This window comes from Boleophthalmus pectinirostris, unplaced genomic scaffold, assembly GCF_026225935.1.
Source record: "Boleophthalmus pectinirostris isolate CB_2022bp ecotype Guang Dong unplaced genomic scaffold, ASM2622593v1 HiC_scaffold_9, whole genome shotgun sequence".
In the NCBI taxonomy this organism is placed as follows: Eukaryota; Metazoa; Chordata; class Actinopteri; order Gobiiformes; family Gobiidae; genus Boleophthalmus; species Boleophthalmus pectinirostris.
In genome coordinates, this window is record NW_026571541.1 from 14,553,501 (window position 1) to 14,574,051 (window position 20,551).

At 38.0% G+C, this 20,551-nt stretch overlaps 2 protein-coding genes across 2 annotated transcripts in view; both read left to right on the forward strand.

The window, feature by feature from the left end:
- Window positions 1–16,210, forward strand: part of ryr1b (ryanodine receptor 1b (skeletal)) — a 45,601-nt gene extending 29,391 nt beyond the window's left edge. Inside the window, 37 exon segments of the mRNA XM_055166800.1 lie at window positions 67–307; window positions 386–473; window positions 571–663; window positions 2,301–2,471; window positions 2,572–2,631; window positions 2,703–2,837; window positions 2,927–3,039; window positions 3,109–3,205; window positions 3,324–3,430; window positions 3,532–3,583; window positions 3,748–3,825; window positions 5,874–5,973; window positions 6,118–6,197; window positions 6,289–6,365; window positions 6,441–6,514; window positions 6,858–6,875; window positions 8,247–8,327; window positions 8,452–8,540; window positions 8,647–8,775; window positions 8,861–8,965; window positions 9,100–9,181; window positions 9,267–10,579; window positions 11,109–11,194; window positions 11,331–11,511; window positions 11,604–11,690; window positions 11,801–12,055; window positions 12,444–12,574; window positions 13,051–13,093; window positions 13,174–13,307; window positions 13,383–13,443; window positions 13,663–13,809; window positions 13,891–14,025; window positions 14,107–14,263; window positions 14,356–14,420; window positions 14,500–14,600; window positions 14,675–14,726; window positions 14,805–16,210. Of these exon segments, the coding sequence (XP_055022775.1) occupies window positions 67–307; window positions 386–473; window positions 571–663; window positions 2,301–2,471; window positions 2,572–2,631; window positions 2,703–2,837; window positions 2,927–3,039; window positions 3,109–3,205; window positions 3,324–3,430; window positions 3,532–3,583; window positions 3,748–3,825; window positions 5,874–5,973; window positions 6,118–6,197; window positions 6,289–6,365; window positions 6,441–6,514; window positions 6,858–6,875; window positions 8,247–8,327; window positions 8,452–8,540; window positions 8,647–8,775; window positions 8,861–8,965; window positions 9,100–9,181; window positions 9,267–10,579; window positions 11,109–11,194; window positions 11,331–11,511; window positions 11,604–11,690; window positions 11,801–12,055; window positions 12,444–12,574; window positions 13,051–13,093; window positions 13,174–13,307; window positions 13,383–13,443; window positions 13,663–13,809; window positions 13,891–14,025; window positions 14,107–14,263; window positions 14,356–14,420; window positions 14,500–14,600; window positions 14,675–14,726; window positions 14,805–14,900 (5,114 nt within the window). The 3' untranslated portion in view covers window positions 14,901–16,210.
- An 865-nt stretch (window positions 16,211–17,075) lies between these two features.
- On the forward strand, window positions 17,076–20,284 carry LOC110163754 (galectin-4-like). Its single transcript, XM_055147769.1, has 12 exons — window positions 17,076–17,120; window positions 17,318–17,406; window positions 17,807–18,011; window positions 18,093–18,206; window positions 18,394–18,465; window positions 18,816–18,842; window positions 19,048–19,074; window positions 19,382–19,408; window positions 19,485–19,514; window positions 19,707–19,795; window positions 19,898–20,063; window positions 20,138–20,284. Exons 1-12 carry the CDS (start codon window positions 17,076–17,078, stop codon window positions 20,282–20,284), a joined length of 1,038 nt encoding a protein of 345 aa, XP_055003744.1.
- The last annotated feature ends 267 nt before the right edge of the window (window positions 20,285–20,551 follow it).

Below are 20,551 nucleotides of genomic sequence, written 5' to 3' on the forward strand. Positions count from 1 at the left end.
GTAAGCAAAAATAAAAGTTAAATTTTTGGTATGTTTTCTGGCCCCTAACTGTACATCATTTTCCAGTCTTTGCCCAGCCCATTGTAAGCAGAGCCAAGCCTGAGATGCTGAAATCACACTTCATCCCCACCATGGAGAAGCTGAAGAAACGCTCATCCAAAGTGGTGGCCGAGGAGGACCATCTGCGTATGGAGGGCAAGACAGAAGTGGACAGTGAGAATGGGACGATCCGTGATGAGTTTGCTGTACTTTGTCGAGACCTTTATGCTCTCTATCCCTTGCTTATCCGCTATGTGGACAATAATAGGTAACCACACTCTTTATCAGATGTATGATTGGTGTGCAATTTAGCATATATTAAATATGTTTATTTTTCTGTTTCCAGAGCAAGGTGGTTGACCTGTCCAGATCCTGATGCAGAGGATTTATTTAGGATGGTTGGTGAGGTCTTCATCTTCTGGTCAAAGTCTCATGTAAGTTTTTGCATTCCCTTTACTTTGAGTTGTTGTCATATATTGTATTATACATTATACATGATACATTATATATTGTATACAATTTTCTTCACAGAACTTTAAAAGGGAAGAGCAAAACTTTGTGGTGATGAACGAGATCAACAACATGTCTTTCCTCACGGCAGACAGCAAGAGCAAGATGAGCAAGGTGAACAGAGCCAGTCCTACAAAATGTACTTTAAAACCACTCGCTCTAAAATACTAACTCATGATCAATGATAACTTACTAAAATTTCCCATTTTGAGCAGATGCATTATTGTAGTTTTATAATTAAATAAAAAACTTATTTACTTGTATCCCTTTCATTTTAGTTGTTGGTTTAGTCAGTGGTGACTGGGGTGTTGCTAACTATGTTTTTTCCTCATATCCTGTGACGGTTGGATGCGGGGTGACTAGGCCGGAGATGCAGAGGTTAGACTGAGTTTGTGCACGAGAGCTGTGCTGACCGCATGGCACCCTGATCCGGGGAAGCTTTCAAACTCTCCCATGGATTACGACACTTGACACACAAATAGCAATTTTCACACAAAAATTTGTCAACACAAAGAAAACATTATTATAGTCATCAGGGCATAATTCAGGCCTATGAGTATTGTTTTTTGCTTTTGTCAGTGATACTGGCACATTAAGTGTGCCCTCACTGATCACAAGTCTGTAAATACTACAGACAGGACAGAAATGACACAAAGGGTATAACATGTGTAAAAAGTGTTTGGACAGTGTTCGTTTCAGTCTGTGTCTTGTGTTTGAGGAGAGCTCTTGAGTGGCTCTGCACAGTGTAGAAGCCTGTGAGGTTTCATGGCGCTCGGTTTCGCAGTTCAAAGTACTGTATTTTATTTTGTATATTATATATTGTATACTGTATATGTGTAAAGTCTCTGCCACCGGGCACCATCACCCTGTTTGTGTTCGATTGAAACGTTTGTTTTCAAATGATTTCTTATTTAGATAAAGTGATTTGGATAAAGATGTGATATATATATATTGTTTATGCTTGAATTTTCAGCTCTTGTGGTAAATCTTTTTGGCTGTGGGGAAGACTTGCTGTATTGTATTGATTTCATCTATAAAGTAGCTTTAATTGCTTTATGTATGGAGTTGTAAAAGTATATCATAAGCATTTCACCATCTTAACGTTTACCTTCATATCTAATGATCTCACTCATTTTTATAATATACTGTAAAGCAATAGTGATGTCACGTGAAATCTATCCTGATTTAATACTTGCTTTTAAGCTTTAAACCTCCATTCCTCAACTACTAGTTGAACATTGCTGCTACTAAGTTCTGTTATCTGTTAATTACAGTGTCTCTTTTCCCCAAAAACATAACATATGTGTATTATACTATATAAATATAATTAATGCATTATGCATGTGACTTAAGGATTTAAGAGGTGGAACTGTAATAACAAACAACAGCCAGTAATGAGCATCTGTAGTTAAAGGACAGGAGTGAGAGGAGCTCAGAGCAACGGAGCTGACCCTATGGGCCTTTGCTGTCTGATGGTCGCTCTACTAACAGTGAAGCTGCATTGTATATAAACAGAAAATGCAGTACAAAGGTCTCTGTGTTTATAGAAATCTTTTGTCTAGCTTTCATTTGCTGTATTCTGTAGTCAGTGAATTGTAAAGCATGTGTGCACATGTGGTTTGTCTCCCGTGTCTCTGCTTTCTAGAGTAGAGGAGCCTTTGATGTCGTAAAAATTGGCTGTATCGCATCTGTTCTGGTTCTTGGTTGTTTGGCACCAACAAAACCAACTAATCCTTTGTTTTCTGTTGTAGTCTGGGGGCTCAGAGCAGGAGCGCACAAAGAAGAAGAAACGCGGTGACCGCTACTCTGTCCAGACGTCGCTAATCGTGGCAGCATTGAAGAAAATGTTGCCCATTGGCCTTAACATGTGCTCTCCTGCTGACCAAGAACTTATCAATCTAGCCAAAATCAGATACTCACTGGTAAATTACTGTGTGCTGTTTAATGCTACAATGTTTTATGGTAATAAAACATGTTTATTCACTTTGCTATTAATTAATATGGATATTTTTTGCTATATAGAAAGACACAGATGAAGAGGTGAGGGAGTTCCTGCACAATAATCTGCATCTGCAGGGCAAGGTATGTCTTTACAACAGTATCACCATTCTCTTAATTTAAAATGCATTATTTACAGAAATTTCTGATGTTAGGTTGAAGACCCAGCCATGCGTTGGCAAATGTCTCTTTATAAAGAAATGTCTGGCAAAGCTGAGGATGCAGAGGACCCTGAGAAAGTGGTCAAAAGAGTTCAAGAGGTGTCTGCTGTTCTCTACCACATTGAAGTGGTAAGTATTACTTGCATAAATAATGTTTTAGTAAACAAAAAAATGCCCAGTCATACATACATATTCTTTAATAATTCTTCTGTCCTCAGACTGAGCATCCTTTCAAATCCAAGAAAATGGTGTGGCACAAGTTGCTGTCTAAACAGCGCCGCAGGGCTGTAGTGGCCTGTTTCAGGATGACGCCTCTTTACAACATCCCTAAGTACAGATCTTCTCTTAACAAATACAACATGGTCCTGGTGCATCTCTAAAATTATGTCTCCTCTTATAGACACAGAGCAACAAACATGTTCTTGGATGCATACAAGCGCAACTGGTTAGAAACTGAGGGCTACTCTTTTGAGGATAAGATGATTGATGACCTTTCTGTAAGAAATATCTTCTTACTTCGAGGCGCATTTATTCATATATTATAAACTCAGCAATATTTTATAACATGTATAGACATGTTATATTTTATACAAAATATTCTGAATTAATTATTAGAAAGCGTTGGAGGAAGAGGAGGAAGAGGAAGAAGAGACTGAATCAAAACCTGATCCCCTTCACCAGCTGATTCTTCATTTCAGCCGCACAGCTCTCACAGAAAAGCTGTAAGGAATTGGGAATTGTTATCGCAGTTTAATTTAATTGGTACATCATTGTTATAATTGTGCACGAAATAATTATAATCCTCTTACTATGTATATTTCAGAAAACTTGATGTAGACCATCTCTATATGTCTTATGCTGATATTATGGCAAAGGTAAGTCTCTAGGATTGATCATTTGTGTTTTGAGTTACATAGGACAATGCCCATGAGAGATACTGTATATCATAATCAGATTTTATAATAAATTTTATTGCATTTGTTTGACTGTAATTTGTGAGTGAGTGCTGAATATTTACCTTGCTGTTGTGTCCTTCCAGAGCTGCCACATTGGTGAGGAGGACGAAGGGGGAGAAGAGGGGGAGGAGCCTTCCTTTGAGGTGCGGCAGACAGAGATGGTATGGGGGGGCCAGGGGAGGGGAGACACGGGAGCCAGCGAAGAAGCAGCTCCCGCGCATAAGTGACCGCACCACACCGGCACACCCGGCACACCCCCCCACAGCCATATTTTCTCTTCCTGTCTTCTCTTTCCTGCTCTCACAACACTTGTTTACCCTCTGCTATGGTGGACTGACCTGTGCATGCATTTGCTGAACCCGACCAACCTCCAACCTTCGTGCATGAATTGAGTGCAGAGAGATGATGCTGTTAAAGACAACAAAATAAACCCACGCCAAGCCAAACCACTGCGCAGTGGTTTCTTCACCTATTCCAACCCTGGAGTCCTAATTGAGTTTCCACTTCTGTAATATTTAACTAACTAATATTCTATGAATCAAATATATTAAATTGGTGTACTTACTTTCCCCCACTTGATGTGTTTGCTCTCTGAACCAGGCTTGGAAACTGTGAAGGAGCAGCTGTAGATTCATTGCTTTTCCTGGTGGTAGTTTTGCAGTATACACTGAACTTTATGATTTAGATGTTTGATTTTGTTTTGTTTTGATTTTATATACAATTTAAAGTTATTTGTGTTAAGATTTTGTGTTAAGTGTTGCAATGTTACCATCCAGGAGCTGTCAACAAACCATCATTCCTAATTCTCATACCTCCTTGAGTGATGACTTTAATTTTTACGCGACTCCTCTCAATCTTTTGGACTTACCCCTGTATTTACCTTCTAACTGTGATCTTCCCATCTTCATTTAATCTCTTAACAAAACTAACCAAACAATTTTGTTTGTCTTTACTTGACTAAATTAAACAGCATTAACCACAGTTGCTCTCTGTGCTCAGAAAGGACTACAGTAAAAGCCTGCACAGTCAGCCGTACATCTACTTTGTACTTAAACAGAGCCTTTACCCCTAACTGTCACACATGATGCAACACGATGGCCCACACATAATGACAATGAGCAAACCTATTTTGTCTCTCATTACCTCATGAACAGTCAGGCTTACGAGGGATGGGGGAGGAGGGATGGAGCAATGGCCCTTGCATGGTACAACGTGGGTGGGTTACATAAACTAATGGGTGGGTGTGTTATACTGGGACAACTTCACGAGTTAGCTCAAGTGCACACTAAAAGGCTATTTAGGAGATCAATGGTTGGTTGCACATTTGGGCACAGTATTTGCATGTTGTAAATGTGATACAGAAAACTGCTGTTGCCTCTATGAAGCGTGTATGAAGTGTGTTCTGTTTTTATGTGAGAAACTTTTGCCGCCAGTGAATGTTCGCTGCCTTTGAGAGATGGAATAACAATTGCCACCACTAATACACATTGTCTTTCAATGGAAGAGAATGTGTGTATGTTCCTGTGGATGTGTGAGTTGTTTTATTTAGACGTATTAAGCTCAGACCCATAGAACAAAACCCAGTGATATTTAGTGAATGCTGCTTTCAGCCTTACAGCCTAAATGCCATATTAAATCATAGACCTATTCCAGTAGTTTCACAAATTAATTCTGCAAGATAGTTAGTCTATGGTAGCTGTTTTCTCAAAAACAACCAGTTGGCACACTATGGTTGGGTACCACTTTATAATAACTACCGCTTAATTAGCATTAATTTTTTTTTAAGATTGAAAAACAAATATAAATAAAGGCTCCTAATCCCTTAAATAAGGGGCTAGGGTTAGGGGCTAGGGGTTAGGATATTAATTAAAAAGTATTTACTAAGCCTGAATCATTCTCAATTATCTATTTGCTCATTATAATGTATGTCTTTGACCATGCATTATTAAGGCATGAATAAGTACAGTTGTTATAAAGTGTTACCATTGGTTGTTTACCTTGTGCCAAATATGTGAGTGTCTGTACTTTTACTTAGTCTCTTCATCAGTTTTGTCTATATGTATAATAATATGTAATTATTTAATCCTCTAAGTTTTAAATTCTTGCACTAGAAAGCAGGTGGTGTGCCTGCGTGTGAGTGTGTGCGGGGGGCAGTGCAGCTCTTTTTGGCAGTGTTACATCTCAGTTCTTTGTGCTGCGCCCTTCACAGGAAAAGGAGATGGAGAAACAGAGGCTTTTGTACCAACAGTCTCGGCTCCACAATCGTGGGGCTGCTGAAATGGTGCTGCAGATGATCAGCGCCTGCAAAGGTACAAAGCAGAAAGAGTTACCATTAAATACCCTAAATTTGAGTCTTGGAGGAAACACAATTCAACATACTAATTTCAAATACTGTAAAATATTATATCCTAAGAACATAATTGACGCATCTTTTTTGCATCTTTTTGTTTAAGGTGAACCAGGAGCCATGGTTTCTTCTACACTCAAACTGGGAATCTCCATCCTCAATGGAGGCAACTGTGATGTGCAGCAGGTACATAAACATTGGCCACAATGTGAAGTAATTTTGGTTGTTTTTAAAATAATGTTTAATAATAAAACAACAAATATAACTTTGCATTCAGAGAATGCTGGACTATCTGAAGGATAAAAAGGATGTGGGATTCTTCTTGAGCGTTCAGGCTTTAATGCAGACATGCAGGCAAGTTGTTGATTTGGTCATTATGTCATTATAAATTGTTCATTAATTTACTAAAATCATGGCTGACATTGACAGTGTTTTGGACCTGAATGCATTTGAGAGGCAAAACAAAGCTGAGGGTCTAGGAATGGTTTCTGAAGAGGGCACAAGTGAGTACAGTTCACACAGTATATGACCTACAACAGTTTATCTCTAGGATTATATATATTATTGTGCATTGGTTTGTTGAGTCATCTGACATTGTATCATTTGCTATGTGCTTGGGCATTTGTGTGCCAGAATGAGTTTGAATATATTCCTGTCTTCAGGTAGTGTAAGTGAATGTGGGAGCTTCGCCGCAGCATTTGTACCCTAATAAATGTAATGTTTGTCCCTGTATTTGTTTGACACAAGTTATCATCAACTGACTACCATGTGATGTTGTTTCTTGTTTTTTCTCTCCCAAACACAATCACTGTCTTTCCCCCTCCCCATGTGCTCCCCTCTCGTCAGATAAGAAGCTAGAACGTGGTAAATGAAACTCAGATTCTGTTTCTGTTCTCTTTCCTTCCTCTGTCCTCTGTCTATTCTTGCTCTTAGTCTCCTGACTAGTTTTTCCTGGCTGTAAACTAAATACTTTGTTCTATCACAGATCTACTGAAGCTCAACTTGGACAAGTCTCCTTATTTATAGTCCCCACTTAGGAAGTTTAATTGTTTATAATATATACTGGGGGTTCAAAGAAGCCTAAAGCTCATGCACATATAAATTTAATGTATTGTACTATTTATGTAGCCCATAAGGAGATGCTCGAAACCCCATGGTTAAGAATCACTGATGTAGACACATAGAATACAGAGTTTGTATGTTGTATCCAAATAAGGTATATTATTAAATACGACATAGATTTCCATTGTTAGCATTGCATGCATGCTAGCATATAATCAGCCCCACGCTCCATAACAGGATCAACCAATTTGTCCATGGCATGTTAAATTTACAGAGGTAGGAATGTAGAAAAAATGTTTTACGCTTCAACTTAGTCACGAAGATCTAGGTCAAAATCGGCTCCTAAGTAATATATAAGTCTGATCATAGAACACCGTTTAGGTCCGTGTATTCAGTGGAATTGTTGGATCATGTTGGTTCAGTTGTATTCGAACCCACTCCATTGTCCGTCTATGTTAATCCCTCCATCATCACCATCATTTGTTTTGTTACGGAACACTTGAGCATGTATCATAACCCAAGGCTTGTTTTACATGGCATGATTACAGAACTACAGTATTAAAATCAAATTAATTTTAATGACGGAACCTTGCACCTCCTGATGTAACTAAACCTATTTGTGACCTTCAATAACATTCAAACTCTCTGCACTGGTGCATTTCAATTGTTTACTGTTAAAGAATTAGAGTTCAGTAGATCTGTTTTTGGCATGGTGTTGTGACTTCAAATCATTCCTTTTTTATCTGTATTATCTTTCATTTACTGTCTATCCATTCTCTATATGTGTTTGTGTCTCTTTTTTGTGTTGTCCTCTTGGTCATTTATTTGTTTGTCATTTTCATTGCAGTCTCGGGGCCAGTATTGTTTTTTGTTTCTGTGTTTTATTTTACAAGATGCTTTGTGAACAGCCAAGTTAAGATGCTGCTTCAAGCTCCATTTGCTGAAATAATGAACTTAATGAATCTAACAAAGCCAGCAGTGGTTTTATTGCATACGATTTATGGAAATATTTGAATTGTTTTTGTTAATTAATTTGCCTTAAAATTTAACTGCAAAACTGGTAAGTTGGAAAGTACACTAATATGTATGAACACTTGAATAACGTTGCTTCTTTCCTAACCTGATGCATCTATCCTGTGTATCAGAATAACTTGTCTTTTCCTCTGCGTCCAGATGAAAAAGTCATGGCAGACGATGAATTTACATGTGACCTCTTCCGCTTCCTTCAACTCCTTTGTGAAGGTCATAACAATGGTAAGTCTGAAAAATAGATTCTACACTAAACATTGACATGCTGAGAACCTTAAGTCTTTTTTCTGTTCATGTAAATTTTCACTCTATTCATATTGTTTCTAAAGGTTTAAGTTTTGTTTTTCAGATTTCCAGAACTATCTAAGAACACAGACTGGTAGCACCACCACCATCAATGTCATCATCTGTACCGTGGACTACCTGCTTCGCCTGCAGGTCAGTTTTTCAACAATGTTATTTCAGAAATAGGATGAAGTCAAGTATTTAAGAGACTAAAAATGTAATCCAACAAGATATAATGGTATGTTCTTGTTTCCTTTAGGAGTCAATTAGTGATTTCTACTGGTATTACTCAGGAAAAGACATAATTGATGAACCAGGGAAAAGGAATTTCTCCAAAGCTATGACTGTGGCCAAACAAGTCTTCAACAGTTTGACTGAGTATATTCAGGTACAGCTGTTGTTGCTTTATACAGATACTTTTGCCTTTACATTTTTAAAGATTAAAATATATATTTGTATTTTTTTTATGGCAGGGTCCTTGCACAGGAAATCAGCAATCTTTGGCTCACAGCAGACTGTGGGACGCTGTTGTTGGCTTCCTTCATGTTTTTGCTCATATGATGATGAAACTAGCACAGGTGAAAATATTTATCGCTACTAATCCTTGTGTTGTAATACTCTCATGTTAAAACTAATTCAATATAAATAGATTTAACAACAATCTAAGAAAAAAAATAATTCATTGAGTTTTTTCTGTTTTTTTGCATTACAGGACTCGAGTCAGATCGGTCTGTTGAAAGAACTGTTGGATCTGCAGAAAGATATGGTAGTGATGCTTCTGTCACTTCTTGAGGGTAAGACATCTCATTAATATATTGAAATAACAATGAGAAAAACATTTGAGGCTCTACAACTTTACACCTGTTGCTTTTCTATCAGGTAACGTGGTGAATGGCACCATTGCCAGGCAGATGGTGGACATGCTGGTGGAGTCCTCCAGCAATGTGGAAATGATCCTGAAGTTCTTTGACATGTTCCTGAAGCTCAAAGACATCGTGGCGTCTGATGCCTTCAGGGACTATGTAACAGATCCTCGTGGCCTCATCTCCAAAAAGGACTTCTCCAAAGCCATGGACAGCCAGAAACAGTACTCTCCATCTGAGATCCAGTTCCTGCTCTCCTGCTCAGAGGCAGACGAGAATGAGATGATCAACTTTGAAGAGTTTGCTGACCGCTTCCAGGAACCCGCCAAAGACATTGGTTTCAATATCGCAGTTCTTCTTACAAACTTGTCCGAGCATGTCCCCCACGACACTCGTCTGCAAAACTTCCTGGAGCAGGCAGAGAGTGTGCTTAACTACTTCCGTCCTTTCCTTGGCCGCATTGAGATCATGGGAGCCAGCAGAAAGATTGAGCGTATTTACTTTGAGATCAGCGAGGCCAATCGCAACCAGTGGGAAATGCCCCAGGTCCGCGAGTCCAAGCGGCAGTTCATTTTTGATGTGGTGAATGAGGGAGGAGAGAGCGAAAAGATGGAGATGTTTGTCAACTTTTGCGAGGACACCATTTTTGAGATGAACATTGCTGCATCTATTTCTGAGCCTGAGGGTGAGGAGGTTGAGGAGGAGGATGATGAAGAGGAGGAGGAAGGTAGTGGGGGTGAGGGGGGTGAGTCTGCAGAAGGAGAGGAGGGTAACGGAGAGGCAGAGGCTGCTGAGTCCACCTCTGCTTTTGCAGAGTTTTTAAAGAGCGTTGTCAACTTTTTCAACATGTTCACCTTCCGCAACCTCCGCCGCAAATACCGCAAACTGAGGAAAATGACAGTGAAGGAGATGGTGATTGGTCTGTTCACTTTTTTCTACACAATCTTTATGGGAATTCTGATGTTTGTCTACAGTGTTTGTAAAGGCTTCTTCACACTCATATGGAAGATGCTCTTTGGTGGAGGCTTAGTTGAGGGCGCTAAGAAAATGACAGTGACTGAGATTCTTGCGAGTATGCCTGATCCCACCCAAGATGAGGTGCATGGAGACCTACCTCCTGAACCGGGAGCTCGAGAAGTACAGGACACAGAGGGAGCAGCAGATGGGTTAGATGCCGTAGGAGAAGGTGAGGAAGAGGAGGATGGAGAGGAGAGAGAGGGTGGGCGACAGCCGGGCTTTAACACCCCCGGAGGGCTGGGAGACTTTGGAGAGACCACACAAGAAGAACCACCTACACCAGAGGGAACACCGCTGCTCAAGAGAAAACTGGTGAGATATATATCCACAGCCAGAAGTATTTGTTTTTTATGATTCAAGTATTTATAGATTTTATTTCATGTTACCACAAACAGAACCAAACAAAAACAAAGAGACACAACATCAACAGAGTTAACATTGTTGTGTCTATTACTTAGCTTGCAATTACTGGTATATTGTATTTGCTTAGAATTATTATAGGTTAAATCTGTATTCTGGGTAGCTTTGAGATATTAAAGGTAATGCTAAGGTTTGGAATTAGGAAATAGTTTTTAGCTATGTAAATCTACAAATTGTAACAAACACAACAAAATATTGATCATAGATTCCAGAAGGTATTCGGGAACAACAATATACTTTATGAACCACTCAAGTTCTACAAAAACGTCAGATAGAACCTTGCAATTCTAAGGGCACTATTTACCCTTCCCATAATTTCTCACATGCAGCATTCTACGTGTTTTGTTTTATGTAAAAGTTTTATGTAAAATGTTATATATGATCGTATTTAACCACAAAATGTCACTCTACCTTGAAATAGCTGGCTGCTGCCACAGGAGGCCAAGGGGAAGGGGAAGAAAAGACAGAGGTAGAAGAGGAAGCTCCCCAAGAGGCTGAAAAAGCTGAGTAAGTTATATCTATCTATCTATCTATATGTATACATACATACATATATATATATATATATATATATATATATATATATATATATATATATATATATATATATATATAAGATATACAAGATTTCCTTGATTTTTAGCACTGAAAATGGAGAGAAAGTGGAGAAAAAGGAACCAGAGCCAGAGCCTGAAGTCAAGGAGGAAGAGCCAGAGGAGGAGGAAAAGCCCGAGGTCCAGACTAAGTCCAAGAAAGACAAGAAGGCAGTGGAAGAGGGCTTTGAGCTGTGGAATGAACTGGAAGTCCAGAGGATTAAATTCATGGTAACATTCGTCATTTCAGCATATTTGAAGTGAATTCAACAGACTAGTGGCCAGACTGTCTTTCAAAAATTGTAATGTGATGCTTTTCGTAGAACTACCTGTCTCGCAACTTCTACAATCTTCGGTTCCTGGCTTTGTTTATTGCTTTTGCCCTCAACTTTATTCTGCTTTTCTACAAGGTGACATCACATGACTCTTACACACATTATGTCCATTAAATATATTGCATTTTGTCATTCACAAAATACACTTGTGAGCATTCATTTTATATTTTTTACTGTTGTCACAGGTGTCTGACACTCCCCCTGGTGAAGAAGACTTTGAAGGCTCAGGTCTTTTCGAGGGTTCAGGTCTTTTTGAAGGTTCAGGTGCAGAGGAGGAGGGCTCAGGGCTGGAGGATGGTGGTGAGGACGATGATGAAGAAGGCCCCTTGTACTATTTCTTGGAGGAGAGTACAGGCTACATGGAGCCCGCTTTAGCATTCCTTGGATTGGTCCACACTATCATCTCCTTCCTCTGCATCATTGGATACAACTGTCTCAAGGTGTGTTTGACAATTTTTCAGGTATAGTGATTGCAATTAGAAGGCATAGTAGTTCTTGAATACAAATTATTAACACCTTAAGAATATGTTAATTGTTGAAAATAGAGTATTGTTTTTAATTCTCTGCATATGACTTTAATTGCTGCCTCTGCTATTTGTTAATTGTTGCATCTATTTTTATTGATCTACAGTTCATATTGCAAGGCACTGTTACTAATTTTGCTTCTAGACCTAAACTGGACTATAGCTATTAAAGTAGCTTACCACTCTGCGACGATTGATTAAAAAATTACGGCAGTGTATCACTTTGACAGGCTTCTTGAGTTTGTAAAGCATGATACACATTTAAGCCATTGCCATTGCATTATATGTTCTCCTGCTCCTTCAGGTGCCTCTGGTTATCTTCAAGAGAGAGAAAGAACTGGCTAGAAAACTAGAGTTTGATGGTCTCTATGTGACTGAGCAGCCAGAGGATGATGACATCAAAGGTCAATGGGACAGACTTGTGCTGAACACCCCGTACGTATCACTGTTTTAGTATTATGTGTTATGCAAAACTAAAACACATTCACTGGATACAGTGCACTTTGTTTTGTCTTAATTGGAGTAATAAATATATGCTGTAAATGTATTATGCAACCAATATTAAAGATGCACTATGTAACTTTTCTGGTAAAGGGTCAGGCACCTTCACCTGATTTGGAATGTTCCACAGTATAGCATTAAACTGACCTATCTTGCATCTGTTCAATTTCAGGTGCTTTTAATGCAAAGACAATATCTTGAAATAATGTACCTTTCTGTGAGGGGGCTTGCCTCATTGGAAAATTCTAGGCAAAGCAATTACATTTCCATAAAAGATAGACAGATGACCGACTCTTCATCTGAAAAGTTACATACTGCATCTTTAATATTTTAGCATTTTAGACAATTTTTTTTTTCAACATTCAGTATTTGCTCTCTTAATATAATAAAACATTTGTGGGTGATTACAGGACATTCCCTAACAACTACTGGGACAAGTTTGTGAAGAGAAAGGTGAGGGGATTCATTCTGTAGCAGCATGAATTGTTGACTATGCAGTAAATGTTTTTAATGTCATCTGTACCTGTTGCTAGGTGCTCGACAAATATGGTGACATCTATGGCAGGGAGAGGATTGCTGAACTGCTTGGAATGGACTTGGCCTCTCTAGATGTCAGCGCTATGACTCATGAGAAGAAGCCTGAACCAGACACCTCAATGTTCAGCTGGTGGGTAATGTTTTTAAAATAGTGTCAGTGAAATTGAAAAATGCATAAAAGTATTTTCCCCTTTTATTTTTGTAGGATTACATCTATTGACATCAAGTATCAGATTTGGAAGTTTGGAGTTGTATTCACTGACAATGTGAGTAAAAGAATTAAATAAAAAGAAATCCATGATGCTTAATAATAATAATAATAATAATAATAATAATAATAATAATATAATAATTAATAAATTTATTATTATTATTATTATTATTATTATTATTATTATTATTATTATTTTATTATTATTATTAATAATAATAATATTAATGCAATGTCTTAATGATTGTAATTTTTTTGTATTTTGTGATTTTAGACTTTCCTCTACCTGGTCTGGTACATGTTGATGTCTCTGCTCGGACACTACAACAATTTCTTCTTTGCTTGTCATCTGCTCGATATTGCAATGGGAGTCAAAACCCTGCGCACCATCCTGTCCTCTGTTACTCACAATGGCAAACAGGTCTGAATATTATATGGTATATACAGGGGTTTACTCACTCACTAAAAATACTGTTGCAAAATTATGCTTTTCTTTGCACAGCTGGTGATGACAGTGGGCTTGCTGGCTGTAGTGGTCTACCTCTACACTGTCGTCGCCTTTAACTTCTTTAGAAAGTTCTACAACAAGAGTGAAGACGAGGATGAGCCAGACATGAAGTGTGATGACATGATGACTGTGAGCAAAGGACATATTATGTGATGTAAATACTGTTTGTTATTGCTTTGTGTAGTGTGTTTAATGTGTGGGTTGTTGCAGTGTTACCTGTTCCACATGTACGTGGGGGTGCGTGCTGGTGGTGGTATTGGAGATGAGATTGAAGACCCAGCTGGTGATGAATATGAGCTGTACCGTGTGGTCTTTGACATCACCTTCTTCTTCTTTGTCATTGTCATCCTGTTGGCCATCATTCAGGGTATGGGATATTTACCATTACTTATGCATTGTACTGGTATTAAGCATATCAGGTGATGCTAATATAAACTTACAAACCTATATTCATGTTAGGTTTGATTATTGATGCTTTTGGTGAGCTGAGAGACCAGCAAGAGCAAGTCCGAGAGGACATGGAGGTATGATAATAGAGTCTGTCTATAGTCTATAGCATCTGGAGATATTTGATATCAACTAAATTTTTCTTCACTTTTTCAGACTAAATGCTTCATCTGTGGAATAGGAAGCGATTACTTTGACACAACGCCACATGGCTTTGAGACACATACACTGGAAGAGCATAATTTAGCCAATTATATGTAAGTTTGACCCCATTTTATATTATGTGATTGATGTCTGCTTCAGTTAAAAAGTTAATTTTTTTCCCCTTCAGGTTCTTCCTGATGTATCTAATCAATAAAGATGAAACAGAGCATACAGGACAGGTCGGTATATTTTTACAGAAACAAGCCACATACAGTTTGTAGTGTTTTATTTTTCTAAAACTATTTTCACCGAATTAGGAGTCCTATGTGTGGAAGATGTACCAGGAACGATGCTGGGACTTCTTCCCGGCTGGAGACTGTTTCAGAAAACAGTATGAGGATCAGCTCAGTTAAATTCCTTCAGATGACGAGAGGAGATCCGGAGGAGTCGAGGATCAGACATGTACAAGTCCACTGTGTGTCCCACTTTAGTTGTGCATGTTTGAAGCTATGCACACGTTGACTGCACTTTTGTACTGGTTAAACAGGATATTGACTGAGCAGATCTGAGAAATATGAAAACCGACTCCAAAGCCAAGAACACAGTCTGGTTTTGTGTGATACTCAACATAGGCTGCCTTGCATATCAGATGTTTTGTACACTGGGCTCTCTGCTGCTGTGAACGTTCTAGTGCCTATAGCAATGTCACTGCTTTCGCTTTGAACATTTTAGATCTAGCTTTTGTTTGAAATATTATTTATTTTGTTTGGAGAACTTTTGATGTGGCTGCTGCCATCAGATATTTATGTACAATTACTGAGCAAGTGTCATGAGTGGAAATATATCACAATGAATGCAGCCATAGCATACCATTTTTTTCGACACTTTAAAATTGTGTTAAAGTGATACTTTATGGAAATTCTTTACAGGAATGACCTGCCCAAAACCTATTCAGAGAAAAATTTACCAGCATGAACCCAATATACCAGTTTGAATCCACTCAGAAGTCTTACAATGCATCTCAATGGATGTATGTGGTTGCCCGCCAGCATCTTAAATACTTAAAATGTCCCAACACGAGGGTCGGGGAAGAAACCACTTTTATTTATTTATAGTTTTGATGCATATTGAGCTGGTCTGTTTTGACACTTGCACATGCACACTTATGTTTCTTTCAGCGCATTCTGATAACCACTGAATGTATTTCATAAACACTAGGCCAAAGTGTTAATAGAAATGATAAGAGAGATGCCTTTTGAAGAAGAGACATATTTTACATACATCATATAGATATATTTATTTTCTTTGAAGAGTTTAAACTATACTAAACGACATGTTCATTATGTTTATGGACATTATAAGGAGATGTTTCTGACTTAACAATAGTTAGAAGCAAAAGACTTGTTTTGCTAGTTAGATTTTTATGATAGATATTTTTAGGAAGCCTGTGTTCTCTGTATTAAGAAAGTTGTGTGATGTGTGGATCTCAGGCAGTTTTCTTGCCTCCTTCACAGCACACTCATTTGTCCCTTGTATTTTCTCAGTTGTATTTTAGGGCCATTTTTGCAAAAGCGGAGCATTGAGTTCACTGATATCTGAAATGTGTGCTGTTGTAATTCACACATTGTACTGAACTGAATGAAAATTACGTCTTTCACCTCATGGAGTGCCCTCTGACTGAAACTTGTGCTTCAAAACACAATAAAAGGATTATTTTAAAGAATTTAATTGTCATAATTTTGGATCATAAAAAATATTAACAAAATATTCATATTAATATTATTATAAGATATAAAGACAGGAAGAATTTCTTGTATTAAATAGCAAAAAAGTTAGGGTTAAATATTAACACAAGTGGTTGCTGATAAAATGGCTTCATTTCAACTAGTAGATGAAGAGTTACTTGAAAGTCCCTCGCACCACTGGTGAAATACTTTTATGTCCAATACAACCTATCTTTCTAGTATACAAATGTTTTGGAAAAGCAGTCAACAAAGAAAACACATTGTAGAAAATGTATTTTGTGATGAAATTCATGGCATGTTACTTCCAGCATGTGGAAGGCTCTTTGGGAATAACAGAAAAAACTTGCCATACTTTATCTTCAGTATCAAGTATTTATGTGGAACACCTTGAGTCACTATGAACTCTTTGTTCCACTTGTATTACAGAGTAGTTTAGATAAGGTTCACTTGAGTTTGTGTTTGCCGTAGGATGGACTGAATATTTTATGAATTACACACATTTCTTCCACATTTGTCTCAAAGCAATTTTAATTTTTTAATTTTTTTTTTATTTTTGCTCTTTTTGGCCTATTCATACCTTTCTGCATGCACTTACTACAGTAATAATAGTTTTATAAAATACTACATAGTTTAAATAAGTACATGTCAACTACTTAAAGTGCAGCACCACTCCTTTCCTGGGTCAGAGGTTAATTTGCATCTTGCACCTCCAAAACAAACAGAGTGAACCAGTCAGGGCATCGTTTTCTGCCATGCCCCTCCTCTACACCTGCATAAAACCAACTAGGACCACTGTGAAAACCCCCCTTTACCTGAGGTCCATTCTTTGCTTCAACTCTCACCATGACTTTTGTTGCACCTCCTGGTTACCAGCCTGTCTACAACCCTGTAAGTACCTGCAAATCTTAAATCAATATAAATGGTATAAATAGATAAATATATAATGGGTAAGTTATTAGCTTTTTTAAAATAATCTGCATAAAAATGTATAATTTGGTCTACAAATTGTACAAGTTTTTTTTTGCCATGTTCTCATATTTGGAGAAGTGCTCTGTCTAATTATTATGTCATGTTCAACCATTCAGAGCATTCCCTATCTGGGGCCCATCTATGGAGGCCTGAGGGAGGGCTCATCCATCTACATCCAGGGATCTATACCTGAAGACATCACCAGGTAAAGTCTCTTATAGTCTGTAGTGGGTTTGGACAGGAGTGGACCAAATTATGGATGGATCATTGGATGAATGATGAACTGTTTTCTGTGTAGTTAGTGCCTGCTTGGATGAGTGGCGAAAAGTGTTTACTGTTAAAAACTTGTGTCCACAATTTGCCGACAGATTTAAATTTTCATTTGCTGCAGAACCTACCTGCACAACTGAGGGATTATACAGACATGTACTTAGAGAATTACATATATTAACATACATTAACACTGGGTCTGGGGGGTGTTGCAGTTTTGTCTTATGGTTTGTTCTTTTATTGGCTACAACACAAACAAAACATGGTGTGCCCTCTCCTCCCTGTTGCTCACCTGTTTGCATGTGGGCCATAAATCATGAGTTTATCATTGGCAGGTTTCATGTGAACCTACTGTGTGGCCAGTCTGACACTAATGACATCGCCCTCCACTGTAACCCTCGCTTTGATGGCTGGGACAAGGTGGTCTTCAACACCCGTCAGAATGACTGCTGGGACTCAGAAGACAAGATCAGAAGTATGCCTTTCTGTAAAGGAGAGAGATTTGAGATGGTGATCATGGTCACATCACAGGGCTACCAAGTAAATGTTACACAGTTAATACAAGTTACATGTATTGTGTAAATCTGAACAGTGTGTCACTGTGAAATCACTTTGTGACAGATCAGAGTCAATGGTAAAGACTTTCACATGTTCCCACACCGAATCCCCGTGGAGAGGGTTGGAGGGTTGCAGATTGCAGGAGATGTGGCTGTTCAGAATATCAACATTATCGGGGTGAGAATGGAGCACTGTGGGTTAGGATCTTTGAACCTGAACCTGTGAAAACTGTGTTTAGACTTTTTTTTTAAAATTATTATTTGTACTCATTCACTGTTGTTTAAGATAATGTTTTATTTTTTCACAATTACATTTTCCCAGATTATTATTTAATTCACTAAATAATAGATCATTCTTCATTTAGGTTGGCATGGGTGGAGGCATGGGTGGAGGTTACCCGGGCATGGGTGGAGGTTACCCTGGAGGCAACATGGGTGTACGTCGTCAGTAATATTCTCACAATATCAGTTATGCAAATTATGCAAATTGTCCAATCTAGTGTGTATGTTTCACATTTAGGGAGGATACCCAGGAGGCAACATGGGGGTATGTGGCTGTTCTGGAAATTCAAAATATTATATAATAATTACTATAATAATATATATGATATTACACATCATCAAAAACAATAAAATGCTATCTTTCCTGTTTAGGGAGGATACCCAGGTGGCAACATGGGGGTATGTCAATGTGCTATAGTGACTACACAGTTTTTTTGATTTATCTATTATTTTTGCAGTTTTACAGCACATTATCAATCATGATGTACTCCTATCTTTCACACAGGGAGGATACCCAGGAGACAACATGGGGGTATGCATTTTCATGTATTTATGCCAAGCTGCCCTTTCTTGATATATATATATATATATATATATATATATATATATATATATATATATATATATATATATATATATATATATATATATATATATATATATATATATATATATATATAAAAAGATAGATATGTGAAATTATAAAATTATATTTTAACTAAAGCTTGCTTATACAGGGAGGATACCCTGGTAGCAACATTGGGGTATGTAGTAATGCATGCAACGCAAACATAAAAGATAAGCTCAGATTTTTATTTGATCTCTTTTACAGGGTGGATATCCTGGAGGAAATATGGGGGTAGGTTATTGTATTTTGTACTATATAAAACAAAGCAATATGATTTATTTGAACCAGTATAAAGCATGTAGATAAGTTGCATGTTTTTATATTCTATTTACAGGGAGGATACCCAGGTGGTGATATGGGGGTATGCAAACAGAGACTCAATGAAACCTGAAATTGCATGTAAAAATGGGAAACAAGTAATAATAAACTCTCTTTCCTTTCAGGGTGGATACCCAGGATCAGCCCTTCCGGTAAAAATACAAACAGCATTGTTCAGGCTGTTGGTAATATTTACTATCAACCTTTAATACTGACCTTTGATTACAGGGTATGGGTGGTCAACCTGTTTACAACCCAGTGAGTATGCTGTAAAAATAAAATACTGCAGCAGAAAACAACTCCTCCCTCTAGTGGAAGCAAATGGAATAGCTGTAGGCTTAATTTGAATAGTGCAATTATAGAAGTCAAAAGAAGGCAATCTGTTTGCAACAGCAGCAAATATATATTCATTTAACTATGCTTATCTATCATTATTTCTTCCTTTTTCAGCCTGTGCCATATCAAGGCATGATTCCTGGAGGGCTGTTTCCCAAAAGAACCATCATCATCAGAGGCATGATGCCCTATGGAGGCAACAGGTATGTGGCTAATATGTAGTCACTGTGCGTACTTATGTGTTCTTTAGAGGAGATGTTTAAAGTAAGTTTTCTTACTGTTAATATACACTGCATGTGTTTCAGGATGGCTATAAACTTTGTGATCAGTAGAACACAGGACATTGCCTTCCACCTGAATCCAAGGATTAGTGAAGGAATCGTGGTTAGAAACAGTATGATAGGAGGGGGCTGGGGCAACGAGGAACGAGAACTCAACTTCAACCCATTTGCAGAGGGACAGTACTTTGATGTGAGAAATGAGAAGAGATGCAGTATATGTCTATGAGGGCTGTATATCTAACTGTGTGTTTTCTGTTTGATCAGATGTCAATTCGCTGTGGAAATCAGAGGTTTAAAGTGTTTGTGAACGGACAGCACCTGTTTGACTTCTTCCACCGCATGCAGTCATTCAATGAGATCGACCAGCTGCAGATAGACGGCGATGTGCAGATCTCCTACATCCACTTCTGAATGTACACAGCAATGAAGAACTATGCATTACATGACTAATAAAGATACCTCATCTATGCTCTTTCATGCCTATTAGTTTGATTAAAGGAACATTATGTAACTTTTCATTTGGTTCGCTGTTTATGCATGTTTTCCAGGTATGTTTTTATCAATAATGCCTGTAATTGAATTAATACAAAGTGGATAACTTTAAAGCCATACTGTGGAACAATCCAGGAAAGGCACTGACATCTCCATGGAGACAAGGAGAAATCCCCCCCACCAGTT